This window comes from Misgurnus anguillicaudatus, chromosome 6 (genome assembly GCF_027580225.2).
Source record: "Misgurnus anguillicaudatus chromosome 6, ASM2758022v2, whole genome shotgun sequence".
NCBI classification, from domain to species: domain Eukaryota; kingdom Metazoa; phylum Chordata; class Actinopteri; order Cypriniformes; family Cobitidae; genus Misgurnus; species Misgurnus anguillicaudatus.
Window position 1 is genome coordinate 16,973,815 of NC_073342.2, and position 19,519 is coordinate 16,993,333.

Below are 19,519 nucleotides of genomic sequence, written 5' to 3' on the forward strand. Positions count from 1 at the left end.
TCGTCATTAAGATGCGTTTGTTTTGAAAAAAGCAGGAAGTAAAGCTCTCTCTTAACACTGGAACCCACCGTAATGATAAGTCTGTGTTTTTGACCGGGAGTCGTTTGGTGCGCGATTACAGACAGCCCTCTCACATGTCATCATATTGCTTAGTTGATCTGTCACATGTGCAGCTCGGACATTCAAGTAACCCCGCTGCGCGCATCAAAAGGTTTTTACGGCGGCAGATGAAGGTGAGTGGTCGCGCAACAGACGTCTTCACCTTTTGAATCGCGCTCAGGCGCGATTGCGCTCACACCACAGCCTTCCGCGCTTGAGCCCAAGTGAACCGCGCTCCGGCCCACCTCTGCAACCCGGCCGCGGTGCGATTAACCAATCCGCGCCCGGGCGTGGAACAGAGCGATCACACTAGTCAAACAAACCAGGCTTTGGGGGTCAAACGCGCCCGAGCGCGGTTTGGTTTGGATAGTGTGAGTGCGCCCTAAGAAGCATCAGCTCTTCTGAACCATGCTCTTATAAAGATATCTGATCAAGAGATGTTGCACTCCATAAGGCTGAAAAGGGATACAAAACAATCTCAAAATGTTTAGACCTCCATCAGTCTACACTTAGACAAATTGTCTATAAATGCAGACAGTTAAATACTGTAGCTACCCTTCTTAGAAGTGGGCGCCCAGTCAAGATGACTCCTAAGACACCATGCAGAATACTCAATGAAGTAAAGAAGAACCCACGAGTAACAGCTAAAGGCTTGAAGACATCATCGGAACGGGCACACAGCTCTTCTCCTGAGTCTACCATACGCAAGTCTTTGGACAGGCATGGTGTCTATGACAGTACACCACGGAGGAAGCCGCTGCTCTCCCGAAAAACATTGCTGTGAGCCTTAAGTTTGCAAAAGAGCACCTTGGCAAACCCCAGTGCTACTGGGAAAATATTTTATGGATTGATGAAACAAAAGTTGAATTTTTTGGGAAAATGGGCACAGCTTACCAACATCAAAACATCATCCCAACAGTGAAGTATGGTGGAGGGAACATCATGATTTGGGCTTGCTTTGCTGCTTCATGGCCTGGACCACTTGCCATCATCGAGGGTAAAATTAATTTAAAAGACCTCAAGAGAGCGGTTCACACCAGACATCCTACAAATGTGTCTGAGTTAAAGCGGTTTTGTAAAGGGGAATGAGCAAAAATTGCTTCTGAACGATGCGCAGGTCTGATTCGGAACTACTGAAAGCGCTTGCTTGAAGTATTTGCTGCCAAATGAGGCTCAACAAGCTGTTAAATTCAAGGGTTCACTTACATTTTCCTCCAGCACTATGAATGTTTAATGGGGGTTCTCAAAAAAGACACAAGAAACTAGAATTATTTGTGTGTTGTCAGCTTATGCACATTGTGTTTGTCTTTTGTTGTGACCTAGAAGAGGATCAGATCACATTTCATGGCAAATCACAGTAGAAAACCAGTTTATTCCTAGGGGTTCACATACTTTTTCTTGCCACTGTATATAATCATTAACATCTCTAAAAATGTGTTGTGGACCTAAAGCCTGGGATACATTGCATGATTTTTGGCTGTCCCAGAAGAAAGATTGCCATTGTGAAACAATCGTCACAATTTCTGTGGTCCTATATCATACAGTGAGAGAGGTTCAAAGACGGACATTTTCCCTGTCTTGCATCCAAAGATAGCCTACGCTAGTTTTCTGACAGTGTCAGAAATTCAGCATGATCAACGCTCAGTGTGTTTGCTGCTACGACCTGCGTACTGGTATTTGTTTACCACTAGCGCATACTGGTGACGTTGCCTAATGTGTGATGCAGCCGTCGAAGCCTCCGTGTCATCATCGGACACATGCTTGTCGTACCAAAGTTTAAATGGTCCATGTCGCATAGTGTGATACGTGTGTTAATGATCTTATAGGAGTGCAAAAATACTGCAGTGTATTCCAAACTTAAGCTGGTTTAAAGGGTCTAAACCAGTTGAACACAAGCTTGGCCAGACTGGGAAAATAGAATTGTACTTCATCCTGAATTAGTCTTTGAAAATATCGACATTTACGAAAAGGAGAAATAATTATTCATTCTTTCAAATTGAAAAGGTGGAACATTTACCCAGTTTTTCTTCTTTTTCTTGTTCTTGGCATCCAGCTCCAGGTTGCTGCCGATGCTGGAGTGGCTGGTGGCACTGGTCATGCTGGAGACGCTGTCTGAGGATGGCTGCCTGTGGATCTGCATGTCTCGCTGGGACTGAGGTGACCCGTTGACTGAATCTATAGATACTAAGAGAGTAAACGATAAAACCCTAATCAAATAATTTTATTTTATATACATAGTGCTGTTTTCTCGTCGAGATCCGGTCCTGAAAGCGTCAGCGTGACCTCACGCAATACGTTATGACGTCAAGAGGTCACAGAGGACGAACGCGAAACTCCGCCCCAGTGTTTACAAGTGTGTTGAAAGAGGACCGTTCCGACGTTGCTGTATGTGGAATGATACTAATTAATGTCTTTGTGTCAGTTTATTGTTTACAATGGTCCGCAAATGTGCGTTTTATATATGTAACACGTGACCTCCCTACGTCACTACGCATTTACGTGAGGTTGCGCTGGACCGGATCTAGACGAGAAATTGTGGTTTAAAAGTGTATATTTTTATTTTTATTGTCAAAAATGACAATCGTTTCGCTAGATAAGAACCTTATGCCTCGTTTGGGATCGTTTATAGTCCTTTGAAACTCCGTTGAAAAAAACTGTTAAGTGTTAAGTTAAGTATTAATTGTTGGTGTCTATTAAAGTCCATTAAAATGAGAAAAATCCTGCAATGTTTTCCTCAAAAAACATAATTTCTTCTCGACTGAACAAAAAAAGACATCAACATTTTGGATGACATGGTGGTGAGTAAATTATCTGGATTTCTCTTTTAAGAAAACTATTCCTTTAATATCTATAGATATCTTTAATACTGACTGAGTAAGGCCATGTCAAAGATTGAAATCAATGTTTAAGACTTTAGCCTGAATTTAACAGACAGGGTCACACATGAATTATTGTACAGTTTCATTAATCCAATGTGTAACTATAAAATTTGCTGTATTATATAATTTCTCAGGATGTGTCACCTTTACGGTTGGGGTCTGGCATGTTCATGACTCCATTGATGGTGGCTTGAGTCATTGTGTTCTGTTTCTTTAAGAGTTCAATGGTCTTTCTCAATTCATTCAGCTCTGCGTCCTACAAATGATTAGAGAGATATCAACACTCATATCAAACACACATCTATAGGGACTTCCCTATTACAAAAAAAATTATATATATATATTAGGGATGCACGATATATTGCCCGACATATCGTTATCGGCCGATAACTGCTTATTTTTAATATTATCGGTTATCGGTCTGATAGCAAAATTAGGCCGATAAATGAAAGGCAATAAATGATGGATTATTTTGGTTTGTTGAACCACTTCACTTGCTCATTGCTGGCCATGTGGAGTTTTGATTGGAGCTTTCTGTGACATAGCACGAAGATGACACGTGTTGCGGGCTTAAGAAGAGTATGCTAGTCTAGCGCAAAGACAAGATGTCCGCGGTCTGGGAGTTTTTCATTGTGAAAATAATATGAATATTTATCGGCCTATAGATATATATATCGGTTCTCGGCCCCCAAATATAAAGAGTTATCGGTTATCGGTATCGGCCAAAATTTCCATATCGGTGCATCCCTAATAGATAAATAAATAAATAAATAAATAAATAATAAATAAATAAATAATATATATATATATATATATATATATATATATATATATATATATATATATATATATATATATATATATATAATGACATTTATAGTCAAATACATTATGAATGATATTTTAGGTTTACTTGCTATGAAAAAAAAATAAATGAAATTTGACTGCAACTACGCAATGTACAGTACGTAAAACCAAAAAAGGCCAATCACACAAAGGTGGCTTTTATATAAAGATATCCTTATGATTATAGACTGTAAAGCTTGAAGTATAGCCTCGTTTTTATGCATATTTGCGGGTCTGCATACTTTGCGCGTGACAAAAATTTCGTCAAACAGAATAGTATGCACGAGTTTTTGTAACCACACATATTTTGTATATGTAGGTTGCGCATGTGCGTACATGAGAATGTAGTATGTTGCCCAGGAAATGCATTGCATTTTGTCGTAATGCGCATGCGTCAAATGTCTGTGAAAAACTATACTTTGCATGAATGTGCATTCTACCCTTCGCCTACACGTAAAAAACAGACTATACTTCGGGCTTAACCCAGCTTAAAAAAATTTTTTTTATTCTAAAATGGTAAAACATGATTTATGTATAAACCCTATCCATGTTGAATAACTACCCCAGATGTTTCCAAAGGGAGGTTTTGAGAGATGTAGCTCCCCAGCACACTCGCACTTACCTTCTGTTCAGCTGTCATACTCAGACTCTGCAGTCGAATGGTCATGTTTCCTAAACTTTGTTCAAAAGCTGCCACAAGGTGAGCCTGGAGATGCATACAAAATATTTTCACTCACAAGATAAATCACTTTTATATTCTAAGAACAGCCATACATGGACAAAGACTCAAAGTTATAGAATTAAACCAGATGCTGAGCAGTCAACTAAAGTATGATCATATTTCTAAAAAAAAGTGTCAGTAATGTATCCCAGGGCGCCAACTATGTCTATGTGACCAGACTGTATGATAACATGTTGACGCATGAGATTTGGCATCTAAAGTATACAAAAGCAGATGTAAGCTTTATTTTCTTCACAAACAGAAAACGTAAAATATAAAAAAATCTATGTAGATAAATATATAAAAAAAATTAGTGCTGCAAACTAAGTGCTCTTCCACCATACAATATAGTTCTCATTTTTTATCTGTTTAAAAAAATCACCACATTTTATTTTGTGCCACCATACTACTCATGTATCTCATGTCTTTAAATAGGAAAAACATGGAAGTGTCTGGTGACTTCTAAATTCATCCCTGTTTGGATCCTAAGGAATGAATGGGGCTAGGCTAAATGCTAACACATTTATGAAGTGCTGTGCAAAGATGAAGTGTACGCATAAAAAATATATAGGTATTTATTCATTCCTCTAAGTTGAGGAAAAAAACAGTAAAATATTGAAAAACAGTGGTGTTTTCCTTTAAGAGGATGCCACTTTGTCCGTCAACATCTCTGTTGTTTGTCTGATGTGATGAATGTTAATAACAGACCGAGACAGATTTCCACTCCAGGAATGAGCAACATGCTCACACACAAAAAAGCATATAATATACACTGTGCAACATGAGCCGATAATCAGGGAATCCAAGTTCTGGGTGATCTCCATCGGGAGACACAGGTTTGTGTTTGGACATGCTGTCTTTCAAACGGCAAATAACCCTCAATAAAGGTCTTTCAATGGGTTTACGTTCAAGTCAGGAAGCATTAAAGTGTGTGTTAAACTGCTGTTAAATATGTGTGTGTGTGTTAGACAAGACATCAAGACTTCAGACTTTGTTGTAAAGCCTGTATGTGAACCAACAGATGGATAGGGGCTTGTGGATGTAACGATTCATTAGCATGTGATGGCTTGATACGGGCTGCCATGTTGGTGTGTATTGAGCAAATGATTCCTCTTAAACGTTTAAAAATACACAAAAAATAGCAAAACAACCTAGTTTTTAGACCAAAAATATAAAATTTAAGTGATTTTGTGCATAAAACAAGCAAAAAAATCTTTCTTGAATTTAGTGTTTAAGAGAAATGTTTAAGTTTTTTTTGCCTACCCCATTGGCAGATTTTTTTGCTTGTTTTATGCACAAAATCACTTAAATTTGATATTTTTAGACTTATTTTATTGGGTCGTTTTGCTCATCAAGAAAAAGCATCTTAATTTAAGAAATTTTTAGATATTTTTACTGAAAACAAGACAAAAATACAAAGTTTTTTTTTCTGGAAAATATTTTTTTTGCAGTGTAAATTCTTTCTATATATAGTAAGTCATGTCAAAGATTTGATACATTTTGGTCTTAGAAAATCAAATATTTAACATTGCAGCACAAATTAACCTTAATTTAATTTAAGAAATTTTTAGATATTTTTACTGAAAACAAGACAAAAATACTAAGTTTTTTTTTCTCGAAAATAATTTTTTTGCTGTGTAAATTCTTTCTATATATAGTAAGTCATGTCAAAGATTTGATACATTTTGGTCTTAGAAAATCAAATATTTAACATTGCAGCACAAATGAACCTCTCTATGCATGGAAGCTGAGATTCTCCTGTTTTTATTGATTTTATTGATATTGATTGATTGAATTTATAGGACATTTCTTTGAAGTCTTGTAAAACAGGTTTTTATATTATGTGCATGTCCAAAAAGCAGATAAAAAATCCATTAATTGTACCAGGTTGCATGCTGAATATGCATTCCACGCGCTGCCTGTCATATTCGTACTTTGAAATTATCACGCATCAGCATCCAAAAACACGTTCCAGCTTTAAAATGTATTCAAAATAGGGTGGTTATCTTGTCAGAAGTTGAGCAACAAACAGATAAGCTGTTCCTGGAATTTTGGAAATGATGAAAAATATCTGCAAGAAATAAGAACCGGGCTACTGACCCGATTGTCGGTCGTGCAATATAATATTATGGTCAGTTTTTATAAATTATATTAGAATTATCATGTGTTTCTGTGACTAAAGTGAACATGATAAGAGTTAATGTTTTAGGTATTTTTGCGCAGATAATAAAGTGTAGAGTCAATATCATCATTAATTTTAGAAGTTTTAATTCGTTATAAATAAAAGTTTGAGTATTGAATCTTAAAATTAGATTATGCGACTTTAGCTCAGGTTTCAGGGGCGGGGTCACAAATGCATTCTTCTACAGAGTGAAAAATACTTAAAAATAAAAAACCTGTCTTTATGCATTTCCATGAACCCAAAATGTTGTGTAAACAATCAGCCAAACCGCATGTCATGTACTCACATTGGCACTGAGTTGCGTTGTAAGAGCTGAAACCTTCTCCTGAGAGGCGTCCAGTTCCCTGCGCAGCTTACGGATCTAAAGAAACGCACATTAAACTTCAAACACATGACTCTTGATGCTTACGTGAGACCACTTGTGTGGTTTCGCAAATAATAATTTGGTGAAGAAAAATAAGCCCTTGATCAGCACAAGGGAAATTTTGGTTAGAGACATAAAACACAGAGATTAAGGAATGGCAAGGACAGTTACTACCAAAGACCATCATGACAAACAGGGAATTTTCAAGGCTTTAAACAGAGCTACATCAAAGTGTGTTTATAATTACAAACCATATGGGAAAAGTAGCGCAGGGGTTGCTTACACGTTCCAATGTGCATCACAATAGCCTCTTTCACACAGTAATTCTGGTAAATTACCATGAATTTACCAGAATGGATTTACCAGTAAATACAAAAATGTGCTGTTCACACATGCAGTGACGTTCCGTCTTTTTACCAGTAAGACATCATTCACACATCAGTATCAAAATACCGGTAAACTCGGAGAGAAAGCGGAAGTTACCTGTGGCGCGCGGCCGGCGAGCTCCGTCTGTGTCGTATTTGTAAACGGCGGGTTATGACTTAATATCCACGGTCCGTATTTTGTTGTTTTCACATCTGTGGCAAGCGGTCGCGAAGTTGCTCGTGACCAAACAACATAGCGTTAATCAGGCGGCGTCAAACGGATGCGCGTTTGCACGTAGGCTTCACAGATGGTGTGCTAAGGACGTCTGCAATTTGGCAATTAGATGGTAAGCTGTTTTAAACAACTTTGGTGAAGAAATGTGGATGTTTACTTCAGGTGTGCTCGACTTTTAAGCAACATGTGTGTGGAAACGTCCGTAAACAGTCTGGGGGAAACCGCGTCACCTGTATAAAAAACTGTCTGATTGGCCCGCCGATCTGTCAGCGCGGTCTGACGTCATCTAAATGCCGGTAATGCTATATTTTTCGTTCACACACAGCGCTTACCGGCAAATTACCGTTAATCTTACAACCTGTCTTACTGGTAAATTGGGAGCACTGATTTACCGGAAAGGTTCTGTTCACACATGACATGTTAACTGCAATTTACCAGTAAATTACCAGTAAAGACTGTATGTGTGAAAGGGACTAATAACAATTTATAATGAATCAAATGAGGGATGGTGCTCTTACCTCAGTCTGAGCCTTTTCTTCTGGCTGTGGTTGGGGAAAAACAAACGAAGTATAAATGGTTTGAATTAAAGTATTTGATACTGTACACACAGTTTATTTTTATCTTTGCCACAGGCACCTTTGTGTTGCTCACTGGGAGTATTTTTAACTGCATTTTAAACAGAATTGCTCAATGGGGACTTTATGAAATCTAAGTCATTAGTTCTGCAATAGGTTTTGTAAAACAATGTGCATTGTGAAAGAGCTATATTATTCTTAAAAATTATTGATCTGTCATGCACATGGACAATGATTTAATGAAGTTTACACTGCGGAAAAACAACAGAAATCATCACAGAAACTGTATTGGTTTCCAATAAAAAATACCATTAGGAATTTAATGGCTTCAAAGGATTAGTCCATTTTCTTAAAAAAATAAAATCCAGATAATTTACTCACCACCATGTCATCCAAAATGTTGATGTCTTTCTTTGTTCAGTCAAGAAGAAATTATGTTTTTTGAGGAAAACATTCCAGGATTTTTCTCATTTAAATGGACCCCAACACTTAACAGTTTTAATGCAGTTTAAAATTGCAGTTTCAAAGGACTCTAAACGATCTCAAACGAAGCATAAGGGTCTTATCTAGCGAAACGATTGTCATTTTTGGCATGAAAAATAAAAAAATATGCACTTTAAAACCACAACTTCTCGTCTATCTCCGGTCCTGTGATGCGCCAGCGTGACCTCACGCAGTACGTCATCACGTTAAGAGTTCACAGAGGACGTATGCGAAACTACGGCGCAGTGTTTTCAAGTGTGGAGAAAGAGCACCGTTCCGACGTTGTTTTATGTGGAATGATACTAATTAATTCCTTTGTGTCAGTTTATGGTTTAAAATTGTCCGCAAATGTGCGTTTCATATATATATAACACGTGACCTTTCCACAGCCTTACGCAATTACGTGAGGTCGAGCTGGCACGTCACATGACCAGAGATAGATGAGAAGTTGTGGTTTAAAAGTGCGTATTTTTTATTTTTCTTATGACAATCGTTTTGCTAGATAAGACTCTTAGTCCTCATTTGGGATCGTTTAGAGTCCTTTGAAACTCTGTTGAAACTGCAATTTAAAACTGCATTAAAACTGTTACGTGTTGGGGTCCATTAAAGTCCTTTAAAATGAGAAAAATCCTGGAACGTTTTCATCAAAAAACATAATTTCTTTTCTACTAAACAAAGAAAGACATCAACATTTTGGATGACATGATGGTGCGTAAATTATCTGGATTTTTTTTTTAAGAAAATGGACTAAACATTTAAAAAAAAAATTAGTGTGTTTTGGGACCTTATTGTTTTTTTTGTTTTTTTAGCAGGACAGCAACTTTTCTCTAAACAGCATTGCAATAATGATCATTGTTCCCAAAACTGCCACTGGCCCTTCCGTCCTACTTTAATTTGCTACTAACTTTATAATATCTCATGAACACCGATATAATCACAAAAAAGTCTGATTATATTTAATTGACAGATATACAGTTTGTTTATAGGTTATTGTTAAAAATAATAATTAAACAAACCATTGACTTACCGTAGAATAAACTGAAGATGTGTTTGAGACCAAAGATAAAGAGGAACCATGAACTGTGGATGAAAAACATTATTTTATTGGAATACTAGCATACAGTAAATAGATAAGTTAGCACACGCTAAAAAAACTACCAATTGCTTATCATACAGCAGTAAGCTGCTGTTTAGTAAATGCATTATAGGACTGTTTCACAGACAGTTTAGATTAAAGTTCTGTTTTTATAAACATATAAAAAACAATATTGGTGTGCAATATAAAACAATATTTTATGATGTGCCAGTGCAAGCTAAATTCAGTCAGGACAACACAAACAAGCATTTTAGTCTTGGACTAGACTTAAGCCCTCTCCGGGAAACTGCACTTATAACATAGCAAGAGATAAAAGAGGTAGAGATGTGAGCTTTTTTAAATATGTGTTTTAAATCCTTAGCAAGAACGAAAGCCAATAAAAGCATGCCAAAACAAGCATAATGCAAAAGTCATTTGTGGATGAAAAGGTATTTAATTAGCTGTTTTGTTACAATACGCCTTCACCATACCACAACCTTGCAGAGGATTATGGGTTAATGTCTAAATTAAGAAATAATTGAGAAATAATGTTGAAAGGTATTTAAACTAATTTGATTTTAAGGCTGCAACACTTAAGGGATAGTTCAGCCAAAATGAAAATTCTGTCATTATTTACTCCCCCTCACGTGTTTCTAAACTTGTATGAGTTTCATTACTCTATTGAACACAAAAGATATTTTGATAAATTATGGTAGCCAAACATAGTTGATGGCACCCACTGACCCACATAGTAGGAAAAAATACTATGGAAGTCAATGGGAACCGTCAACTGTGTGATAACTCATACAGGTTTAGAACAACATGATGTTAAGTAAATAATAACTATTCCTATAAAGGTGCAATGTGGGTCATTTAGGAGGATATCTTGACTGAAATGCAATATAATATACATAGCTATATTATCAGTGGTGTATAAAGCACCATAAAATGAACTGTATTGTTTTTTTTTTACCTTACAATGAGCTCTTTTTATCTACATACACCGCGGGTCCCCTTACATAGAAGTTGCCATCATGTTTGTACAGTAGCCCTAATCTGACAAACTGTTAAAACTATAGATCGCGTTTTGTCATTACATTGTCTCAGGCGACGACGTGTTTGTGCTGTGGTGGCTAACGTAGCTTCTCTATGCATTTCGAAGAGGAAAAAGGTTGATTGCACCACTAGATGTGCTAAAAGTCACACATTGCATCTTTAAAGCAGTTAGCCGTAACTTTTGCCTCTCTATCGCCATCTCTGTTTGAAACATAAAATGACAAATAATTTGCTTAACATGGTTTTCTTTAAGAGACGTGAAAATGCACTTCATGCACTGTTCAAATTATGAATCATTGTTTAAATTTACTTTTGCGAATTATGGTACGGTAAAGTGTAGGATTTTAAACAGTGATATTTTGTGTACTAGCTTAAAAATATTAGCGCGTTATTAGTAAAAAAACAAAACGAATTCTTTACAGTTCAGGGAAGCTGTTTAAGGCCAAGTTTTAACCTATGAACAAAAAGGCTCTTTGAACTTTGTGAACTTGTTTTTTAAGGCAAACAGACCAGTGCTCTAGAAGTGAATTACCTGGAACCTACAGTTCTGCTAAAAGGTTAAATGCATGACATGAAAACTGTTAATGATGCAGAAATCTCAACTATGAAAGAAGTCCTTTACACCCAATTTCCTGTCCTGACTCCTAGCCAAGATAAGACACAATTAAAAAAAACTTTAACAACTTAGTTTTTCATTACATTTGACTACAACTCATTTTGTTATCAAAAGAAATAAAGAAAGATGTAACTTGTAGTAATTGGGCACCAAAGTGGCTTTTTTACACATTTATTCTATGAACTACCTTGAAATACCATGGTACTTTAAGTAAACTGGTACACAAAGTATCTATGCCATGTTATCAACACACTACTTGTTTGTAGGAGTCTGCGTATAAATGTCAGCCAAAACAATTTAATCATTTTCCGAATCAATTATTTAAGCCAATTAAAACACAAGCTTTGGGCAAAAACTTGTCGGAAAAACGTTGACGTGCCAGCGTCAGCATCGTGTGAGTACACGCATCGTTGTGATCAACAACTGTGTTCATTTTACAAGCCTGAACACTGGTAAGCATAATTCTAGCTTGAGCTCATGGGCACGTTGAAATCAAAACCATCACCACCTTAGAAAGACATTAATCATAAAGCAAGCAAAAAGAGCCCTGGGACAAGTCGAGTAGAGCCAAGACGGGTGAGTTAATCATCAAATCAACTTTAACTGCTGGTGAAGACTGCCAAGCTAACAAAGCCCTGCTTTCTTTGTTTATGCTTTGGCTGGTGTAAAGACAAAGCCTGACATTGTCAAAATTAATAACAACCTATCATTTAGGGATTAGCAGAACAGAACAATGCAGATCTATTTGTTTAAAAAAAAAGCTAGACTAAATGTTTTTAGGCTATGTTTACACGACAACAATATAGAAAAAATGGAAAAGTAAAATTAAAAGTTCATGTACACGCGACAATGCTATCAAAAAGATCTGCGTTTACACATATATGCAAAAACTCAATAGTTTATTGTGTGCCAGGCCAGTAGATGGCGATGTTACTTTGTTAAGAAACACAAGATACCAGCGCATATACGTATTCTTCTACAGAGCGAAAAATACAAACAATCAAGACGGCAAAGCATTAAGCGGTTTTGTTTCATCGAACTATGAGGTAGGTTTTTATTACAAGTGACCCTGTATAAAGACATTTTGTCCATTTTGTCCTGTAGATGACCATTGTTTTTTAAACTCATGCAAATGACATCACCGTAGTCGACAAGACGGCGTTCTCAAAAATGTGCACTTTGAAATCCATCTTTAAAAGTTTGTGTTTCACGTAAACCAAATCAGCATTGTCGTGTTTAAAAACTTTTTCGGTTGAAACGTTGTCGTGTAAACATCTCCTTAGTCATATCACGTACAAAACTAGCATGCAACATGAATTAGACTAAAATTATCTACTTGCACTGGTCTTAGTAGGGACCATTTCTATTGATGTACATGCTATGGATGCAACATTTCGAAACAAATCAATGCCCCACCTTCTTCTAAGCTCTCGCGGTAAGATCCGGAGCAACTCATGGCGCGACCCTTGTCTTCAAGGCTAACCGAGGAATTTCGGAGACGGGGGTCACCGCAGGGGTCGTAAGAGCCGTCATTGGCGTTGCGCAGAGCTGCCAGATGGATCTGAGAAGCTGTAGTAGGGCTGCCTGGAGCGTCAAGACAGAGTCGAGGTCAACAAACACTACGATTGAGCCTTATGCTTGCAATCAAAGTTTAAAATAATGCACGGCTAGGGCTTGTTTAAGCTGGTGAAAGCACAAAAACATGCAGAGTACCCTAAAAACCACCCCTTGTAGAAACATCACCGAAAACCCCAGCATTAAACCAATTAACCCAACAAGCTTGATTATGGAAAATATATTAAATATGTTAAAATAAACTCTAGACAGCTGTTAAACTTATAAAAACCTCTTGGTTTGTGAATAATAGGGCAGCAGGTGAGTGTATGCTTGTATTTACCAAGTGTGGCGAAGTTGAACCGTGTGCCGGAGGACGGGCTCAGTGTGGAGGCTGAGGAAAAAGGGGAGGAGCCTGCTGACTCTGGGAGCCCAACAGATGGGGAACGTAGCCAATCGCGAGTCTCCTCATGACCTCTGTTCTGGGGCACAAGGGCATACCTGCAGATTAAACAAGTGCACGTGAGGGGGTATGACAAAGCGCTTACTCTCTCAGGATCAGTCTGGTTCTCATGAAAACAGCTCCAAGAAAAATGCCTAAAAATGCCAAGATAAGCACAGCTGCTCTGTGTACTAGATTTATTTACACAGTACATAATATTTAACTAGGTCAGCTGGATATGCAGCAACGTAAAAAGCATTAAAAAGAAATACAATTGTGTATTTAAATTACATTTATTTTAAATATGGCAGATGCTTTCATTAAAAGCGACATTTTATCAGCATGTGTGTTCGCTGGGATCGAACCAATGACCTTTTACATTGCTAATGCTATTATTTACCAGTTGAGCAACAGGAACTATTTAAGGTGATATCACTTAAGAGAAAGTATTTTAGAGAAGTCGTCATTTTATATATGTTGAAACACCATCGTTTTTCAATATTTTACTATGTCCGTACCTCAACTTAGATGAATGAATACATACCTATCTTTTTTCAATGCGTGCACTTTTAATCTTTGTACAGCGTGAATGTTTTAGCATTTAGCCTAGCCCCATTCATTCCTATGGCTCCAAACAAAAGTTTTATTTTGTGCCACCATACTTACTCATGTAACAGTCTTTAAATAGGAAAAACATGGAAGTGTTTGATGGCTTCTAAATTCATCCCTGTTTGGAATGAATGGGGCTAGGCTAAATGCTAACACACTCACGATGTGCTGCACAAAGATCAAGTGCACTCATTGAAAAAAGATAGGTATGTATTAATTCATCCAAGTTGAGGTAAGAACATAGTAAAATATTGAAAAACGTGCTGTTTTCCTTTAAAATAAAAGAAAAACTGTGGATGTGTGCTGCCATCCAAACTTTGCTCTGTTTGTTTCAGTGTCCCAACTATAGCTCGATACAGCAATATTGGCTTAACCAATGACATACATTTACGGTCAAAATATCTGTTTATCTAACCCATGGGAGACGAGGGAGTCTTTAGCAACTGATCTACATTTTTCAACTCCGTTTGGTCATGTAAATGGCAGCGATGATTTACTTCAGCATTAAAATAATACTATAATAATATATCATTCAAGCGTGATAACACAACGCAAAACAAATCACTATAAGACACAAACACCTTTACCTGCCGTTTCCGTACCAAGGTGTTATGGGTAAATTTAGGACTAACAGAGGGTTAAGGGCGGAAGGCTTTGGGGTGGGAAGAGGGGTAGACAAAACAAAAACTGAGAGATAGAAAGATACAGGGGTTGAGATAATGTAAATGATTAAAGAGAGTAAGTGGAAATTGAGATCATGAATGATATACAACCTACATTTGAGTAACAACTGAAAGACCGAATAATTTTGGCATGATGTTGATAATAAATGATTGTTAGTAAGAGAATAAGGTGCCCACATAGCTTTAGGAGAAATGTTTTGAGCGTGCAATGCAGGTAATTGTATAAAAATCATGATAAAAGGAGCATCAAAGCACTTAAAGGGCCAAGCAAACCAAAACCAAATTATATAAAAGCTGTTTTAAGTCTTAAGGAGGACACAACAAGTTAGGAAACATTATGAGGGTGACCAAATTATGACAAATCTTAGCTAAGAATTTTGTATATAAATGGAAATACACTTACACAAATACACAAGTATTGTTATAACAGGTTAAATAAATATCTATGCTATCCTAAGCTGAAATCTTGTATACCATTTTGTATTTTGTAGTTGCCTTCAGTTAATATTCAACTTGTACCCAAGGTCAAAAAAATACTTTAGGTTACTTAAGGGACAAATACTGTGGTTATAATCACTACTACTATTATTACACAAAACAGACATGAACTTTAGAAAGAAACAAATTTGAAATGTTAAACACACAATTTCTCACCTCTCTGTGGGACCAGTTCGAGCACTGCTAGCTGAATTAAGACACAAATCTTCCTTTCCCAGGGAAACATCCATGGAGTCACTACTGGTCCGGTTTGAGCTTTGAGAGAGGTACCTCACTCCATCCCTGCCTCCCCAAGATGAGAAAGCCGATCCCGGGCTGGCAACAACAGAAGTAAGCCCCTGTTCTCCACTCCCTCGAGAAACCACCGTCATACCGTCACCGTAAAGTTGACTACTGCCTCCATTGGTGACAGACGTTGTGTTCGGATCTCCACTGCCCTGCTGGATGGAGGTGGCATGGGGATTGGAGATGATGGTGGAGTTCTTCATGTTCTCCATGGTGGTGACTGGGACTTGCTTGTTAGCGGATTTGCTACCAAAAAGTCTGAAATGGATGGGGTAGAGATTTGAGTAAGACAGATGAAGCCCCCAATATGTGATACAATCCAAAAGGTATGTTCCCAAAAAGAATGCATATTGTAAGATAAGGAATGTCTTGAATCTGTGATAAAACTATTCTTGATCTTTCTCATTACTTCATGGACATGCTGGACAGATAACATCGGCCTATCTAGAATTTGGTTCAATTGATATAAAGAAAGCAATCTGTCAAAGTTAGCTATCAGCTAAAACAAACACTCTGTGCCATGTCTTACAGAAGACGCATGTACTTGTCAGGACATTCAAAAGTTAAAATCTTAACCAACATCAAATCACCCAGATAAACACTTGAGGAGAATATTCTGGAACTCTCAAAAGCACAGTTGAGAACTGCTGTATAAATATTTAAACCGGTGCTTTTAAAGACATTTTCCATTCTTCTTTCGAGAAGACTGCATAAGCAAACCTTTGTGAATAGTACTCAGAGCGAGAACTTACCTACGCAGGGTTGGCGAGGACATTTCTGAATACTTTCCCCCCGATTGTCTTCCTCCTGCTTGGCACTGGGTTGGCATCCCTGTCTGGGGAGCTGTGCCAGCTTTAAGTACCTGCCCTAATACTTGGCTCTCCACTTCTGAAATGATACCCTTCTCTCTGTCCGTCTGGTTGGTAGTGCCTACTGGGGATTTGACTGAGCTGCGACTCTTAGGATTGGGAAGAGTAGAAGTACCCTTGCTTGCATCGAAGGTAGTCATGTTGGAACGGTTCGAATAACGTACAGTGCCGGTACCGTTGCTTCCACGACTGGGCCTGGGTAAACTACGATACTGAAGAGTCGTCCGAGCACTCGGAGGAAAATATCCATCATCCACGCTTGCCTGCCGACTTGAAAGTCTGCTCCCAGAAAACGCAATCGATTTAGGTATCTTGCCCACCGTCGCAGAGCCGCTAGTTACCACAGCGCCACTTGCCGTTATTGTCGCCATGGAACCCGGAGGCTTCTTGAAACCAAAAGTACTTGTCGGGGTGCGAGAGGTTGAATTGGAAGGAGGTTTCTTAGTCTCGTCGACACTGTGAATGGAGGAATGGGCCATGCTGTTGGAGCGTGGGGAGATTCGCCCTTTTTCCGACACTTTGGCGTCATCGGTCTTACCTGTGGGATGATTAAGGACACGGACTGTCAAGCAGAAAATGAAATCATGTTTTCTACAGCTTTGAATACAGTAGCGGGGTCCGTGTCAGGACTCGCCTGAACATAAGCCGTCTACGTCTTAAAGGTGTGCAGCATATCCCTCATAAAACAATGCAGATCTGATAACATCTCTGAGGTTGACTCACGTCTGTTTTAGATTACACATGGCTTAGACAACCCCATAAAACACAGACGTAGCTCAATCAAGATTAATCATTTAGAGGCAACTTCACAAAAGAGTTGCGCCACTTTTACATGCAACATTTAAGGACAAAACCATGCATATTACTTTTAACAACCCCTAAAAACTCTCTTTTAGGACAAATATGCCTTGGGCCATTCAGGTCAAATAACAAGGCCAACATTGCTTAAATATCTAAATCAACTTCTCAACACTTACCATGTGACTTGAGCGAGCTACAGTTGTTTGGTGTTGTCGCCTTGGTCCTTTGGGAATTGATGGCCATCTGGGTGGTCATGCCTCGTCTCCAAGAACCAGTCTGGGAGATTATGGGAGTCTTGCGACCCGTCAAGCTTCGTTCAGATTCATCAGAGAAATCAGAGGTTCGGTGGTTCCACTTGGTTGTGGTCTCCATTTTGATGTCACTATCAGAGCCCCCTTCTGAACGTTTGAGGTTGTCGATGGACCAGTCGAGGGTTTGTTTCACTGCAGAATGCTTTTTTGCATCTGTCGGGAGCTACAGGAAGAAAAACAACATTAATATTTACAAAGAAACTGACCACGTATCTGCTTTCCATGTTCTTTGCATATCTTGACCATTGTGAAAATCATGTTTGTGCCGAATATAAAACACATCTGTAATGACTGATATGATCACCAACAGCTAATTTGGGTCTCACCGACTATTACTAACCAACACTATCAACAGCTAATATAAAACTTGATTATATGAGACAAAGTTGGAGCCAAGCCATCCGTTACATGGCCTTCCACAAATCTAGCCAAGATGACATCAACCCCTTTCAGAAAAGTCCATTGTTTGGCTGCTACTGAAAAATCCTCATAAAAATTATTGCCAAGGTAAGAATGTTAATAGCCTCTAGTTGTTATCAGGCCAAGTCCAAAACATTGTTATCTCTACGCTGATACAATAAATCGTTGCTCCACTCCGTTCTGAAGTATGGGGAGATTATAGGGAGAAAGTTTAAGGGTGTGGAGGTGAAAGGTGGCAGATATTTGGCTTTTAGTTTCTACATTTGAGACTTTTTGAATATTAAATCATTTGCAGATTTGTGCAGTCCCAAGATTAAAAAACATTTGAAGACATAGAAAGTTGGTAAAGAGAGATAGAAAAAGGTGAAACCATGAATACAAAGAGTCATGCCTTTTTGGGAAATCCAGTTTAAAGTAACAGCTGTGTTTTGGAACATGGAGGCTGGCTTTTAGTTGGTTAACAATCTAACATATGTGAAAATATAACCTTGATATCTTTAATATAGACAGAGTAAGATCATGTCAAAGATTGAAATGAAAGTGAAATCAACTTTGATGCTCCTAATCTCAGTATTGGTGTATGAGACTTAGTTTACGAGGATCTACAGACAGGATCACATATTCCAAAAACAAGCTGGACCACCTGAAGCTAATAGCTGCTTGCTACTAGTCCAAGATGATCCACCAGCTTTGCCCCAACCAGTGACCAGAATGGACCAGCTAGAAACCACCCACCATGTTCCCACCAGTAGGGTGGATGTTGTTACATCTGAAAATGTATAGATATAAGGGGTGCTGGAACAAGATCATAGATTTAACTTCCATAATGAGAGGTTGTAAACTCCAAAAAGCCACACTTAAGTCTTCAAACTCAGAGATAAAACTGACACCAACACAGCACATGTGTGGGCATTATTATTACAAGATTCTTGCCAAATAATCCAGAAAGCCAGGACTTAAAGAGGTCATCTTGTTGGAACAGGCTAGACAGACACGGTAACATAGTTTGACTGGCCCATTTGCTTAGCATATGTTAACCTTTTGAAGTTTTTAAAGATGATCTATTATCGGGGCAGAGCTGAGTCATCTTGCTGACTCACACACTGATAAAGACTGCGGGCAAACACGGGCAAATTTTGATAATGGCCCACAAATATTTATTTAGTTGAATCAAAAGGAAACAGAACCACCAAAAAGGTGTGCTGTAAACATCAAAGTCTGTCTTTATTATGTAATGACCTTATTCTCGTTCCTCATGTGAAGTTAGGCAGATATTTCTCATTTCGTTGACTAAATGGATCACAGGTATCAATGACTGACCTGTTCATCTACGTCCCGGTGTGAAACTGATGGGGTGTTGACAAAGGAGCTAAGAGAGGAGCTGGTGTTGAGGTCATCTGTGTCCAAGTTATCGCTAATGCCACTGCTGACTGAACTGCTGTCGTCCCAACTGAGAAGAGAAGAGAGAAACAGTTCATTCTTTCCGAAAATGCATAATCAAAGGATACACGCTCTCTATCTACAAAAAGGAGAAGAAAACAGAACGCATGG

At 38.2% G+C, this 19,519-nt stretch overlaps 1 protein-coding gene across 4 annotated transcripts in view; it reads right to left on the minus strand.

Annotated features, from left to right (window-relative positions):
* nav2b (neuron navigator 2b) overlaps positions 1-19,519 on the minus strand; it is a 118,501-nt gene that overhangs the window by 14,840 nt on the left and 84,142 nt on the right. For all 4 annotated transcript variants that reach the window (XM_073868596.1, XM_073868593.1, XM_073868594.1 and 1 more), the window contains 12 exons: positions 19,289-19,418; positions 17,414-17,711; positions 16,320-16,974; positions 15,439-15,825; positions 13,394-13,551; positions 12,913-13,080; positions 9,777-9,829; positions 8,210-8,233; positions 7,014-7,088; positions 4,447-4,530; positions 3,123-3,234; positions 2,117-2,283 (listed from right to left, as the gene is read on the minus strand). In XM_073868596.1, coding sequence (XP_073724697.1) covers positions 2,117-2,283; positions 3,123-3,234; positions 4,447-4,530; positions 7,014-7,088; positions 8,210-8,233; positions 9,777-9,829; positions 12,913-13,080; positions 13,394-13,551; positions 15,439-15,825; positions 16,320-16,974; positions 17,414-17,711; positions 19,289-19,418 — 2,311 coding nt within the window. The remainder of the gene's footprint in view (positions 1-2,116; positions 2,284-3,122; positions 3,235-4,446; positions 4,531-7,013; positions 7,089-8,209; positions 8,234-9,776; positions 9,830-12,912; positions 13,081-13,393; positions 13,552-15,438; positions 15,826-16,319; positions 16,975-17,413; positions 17,712-19,288; positions 19,419-19,519) is intronic.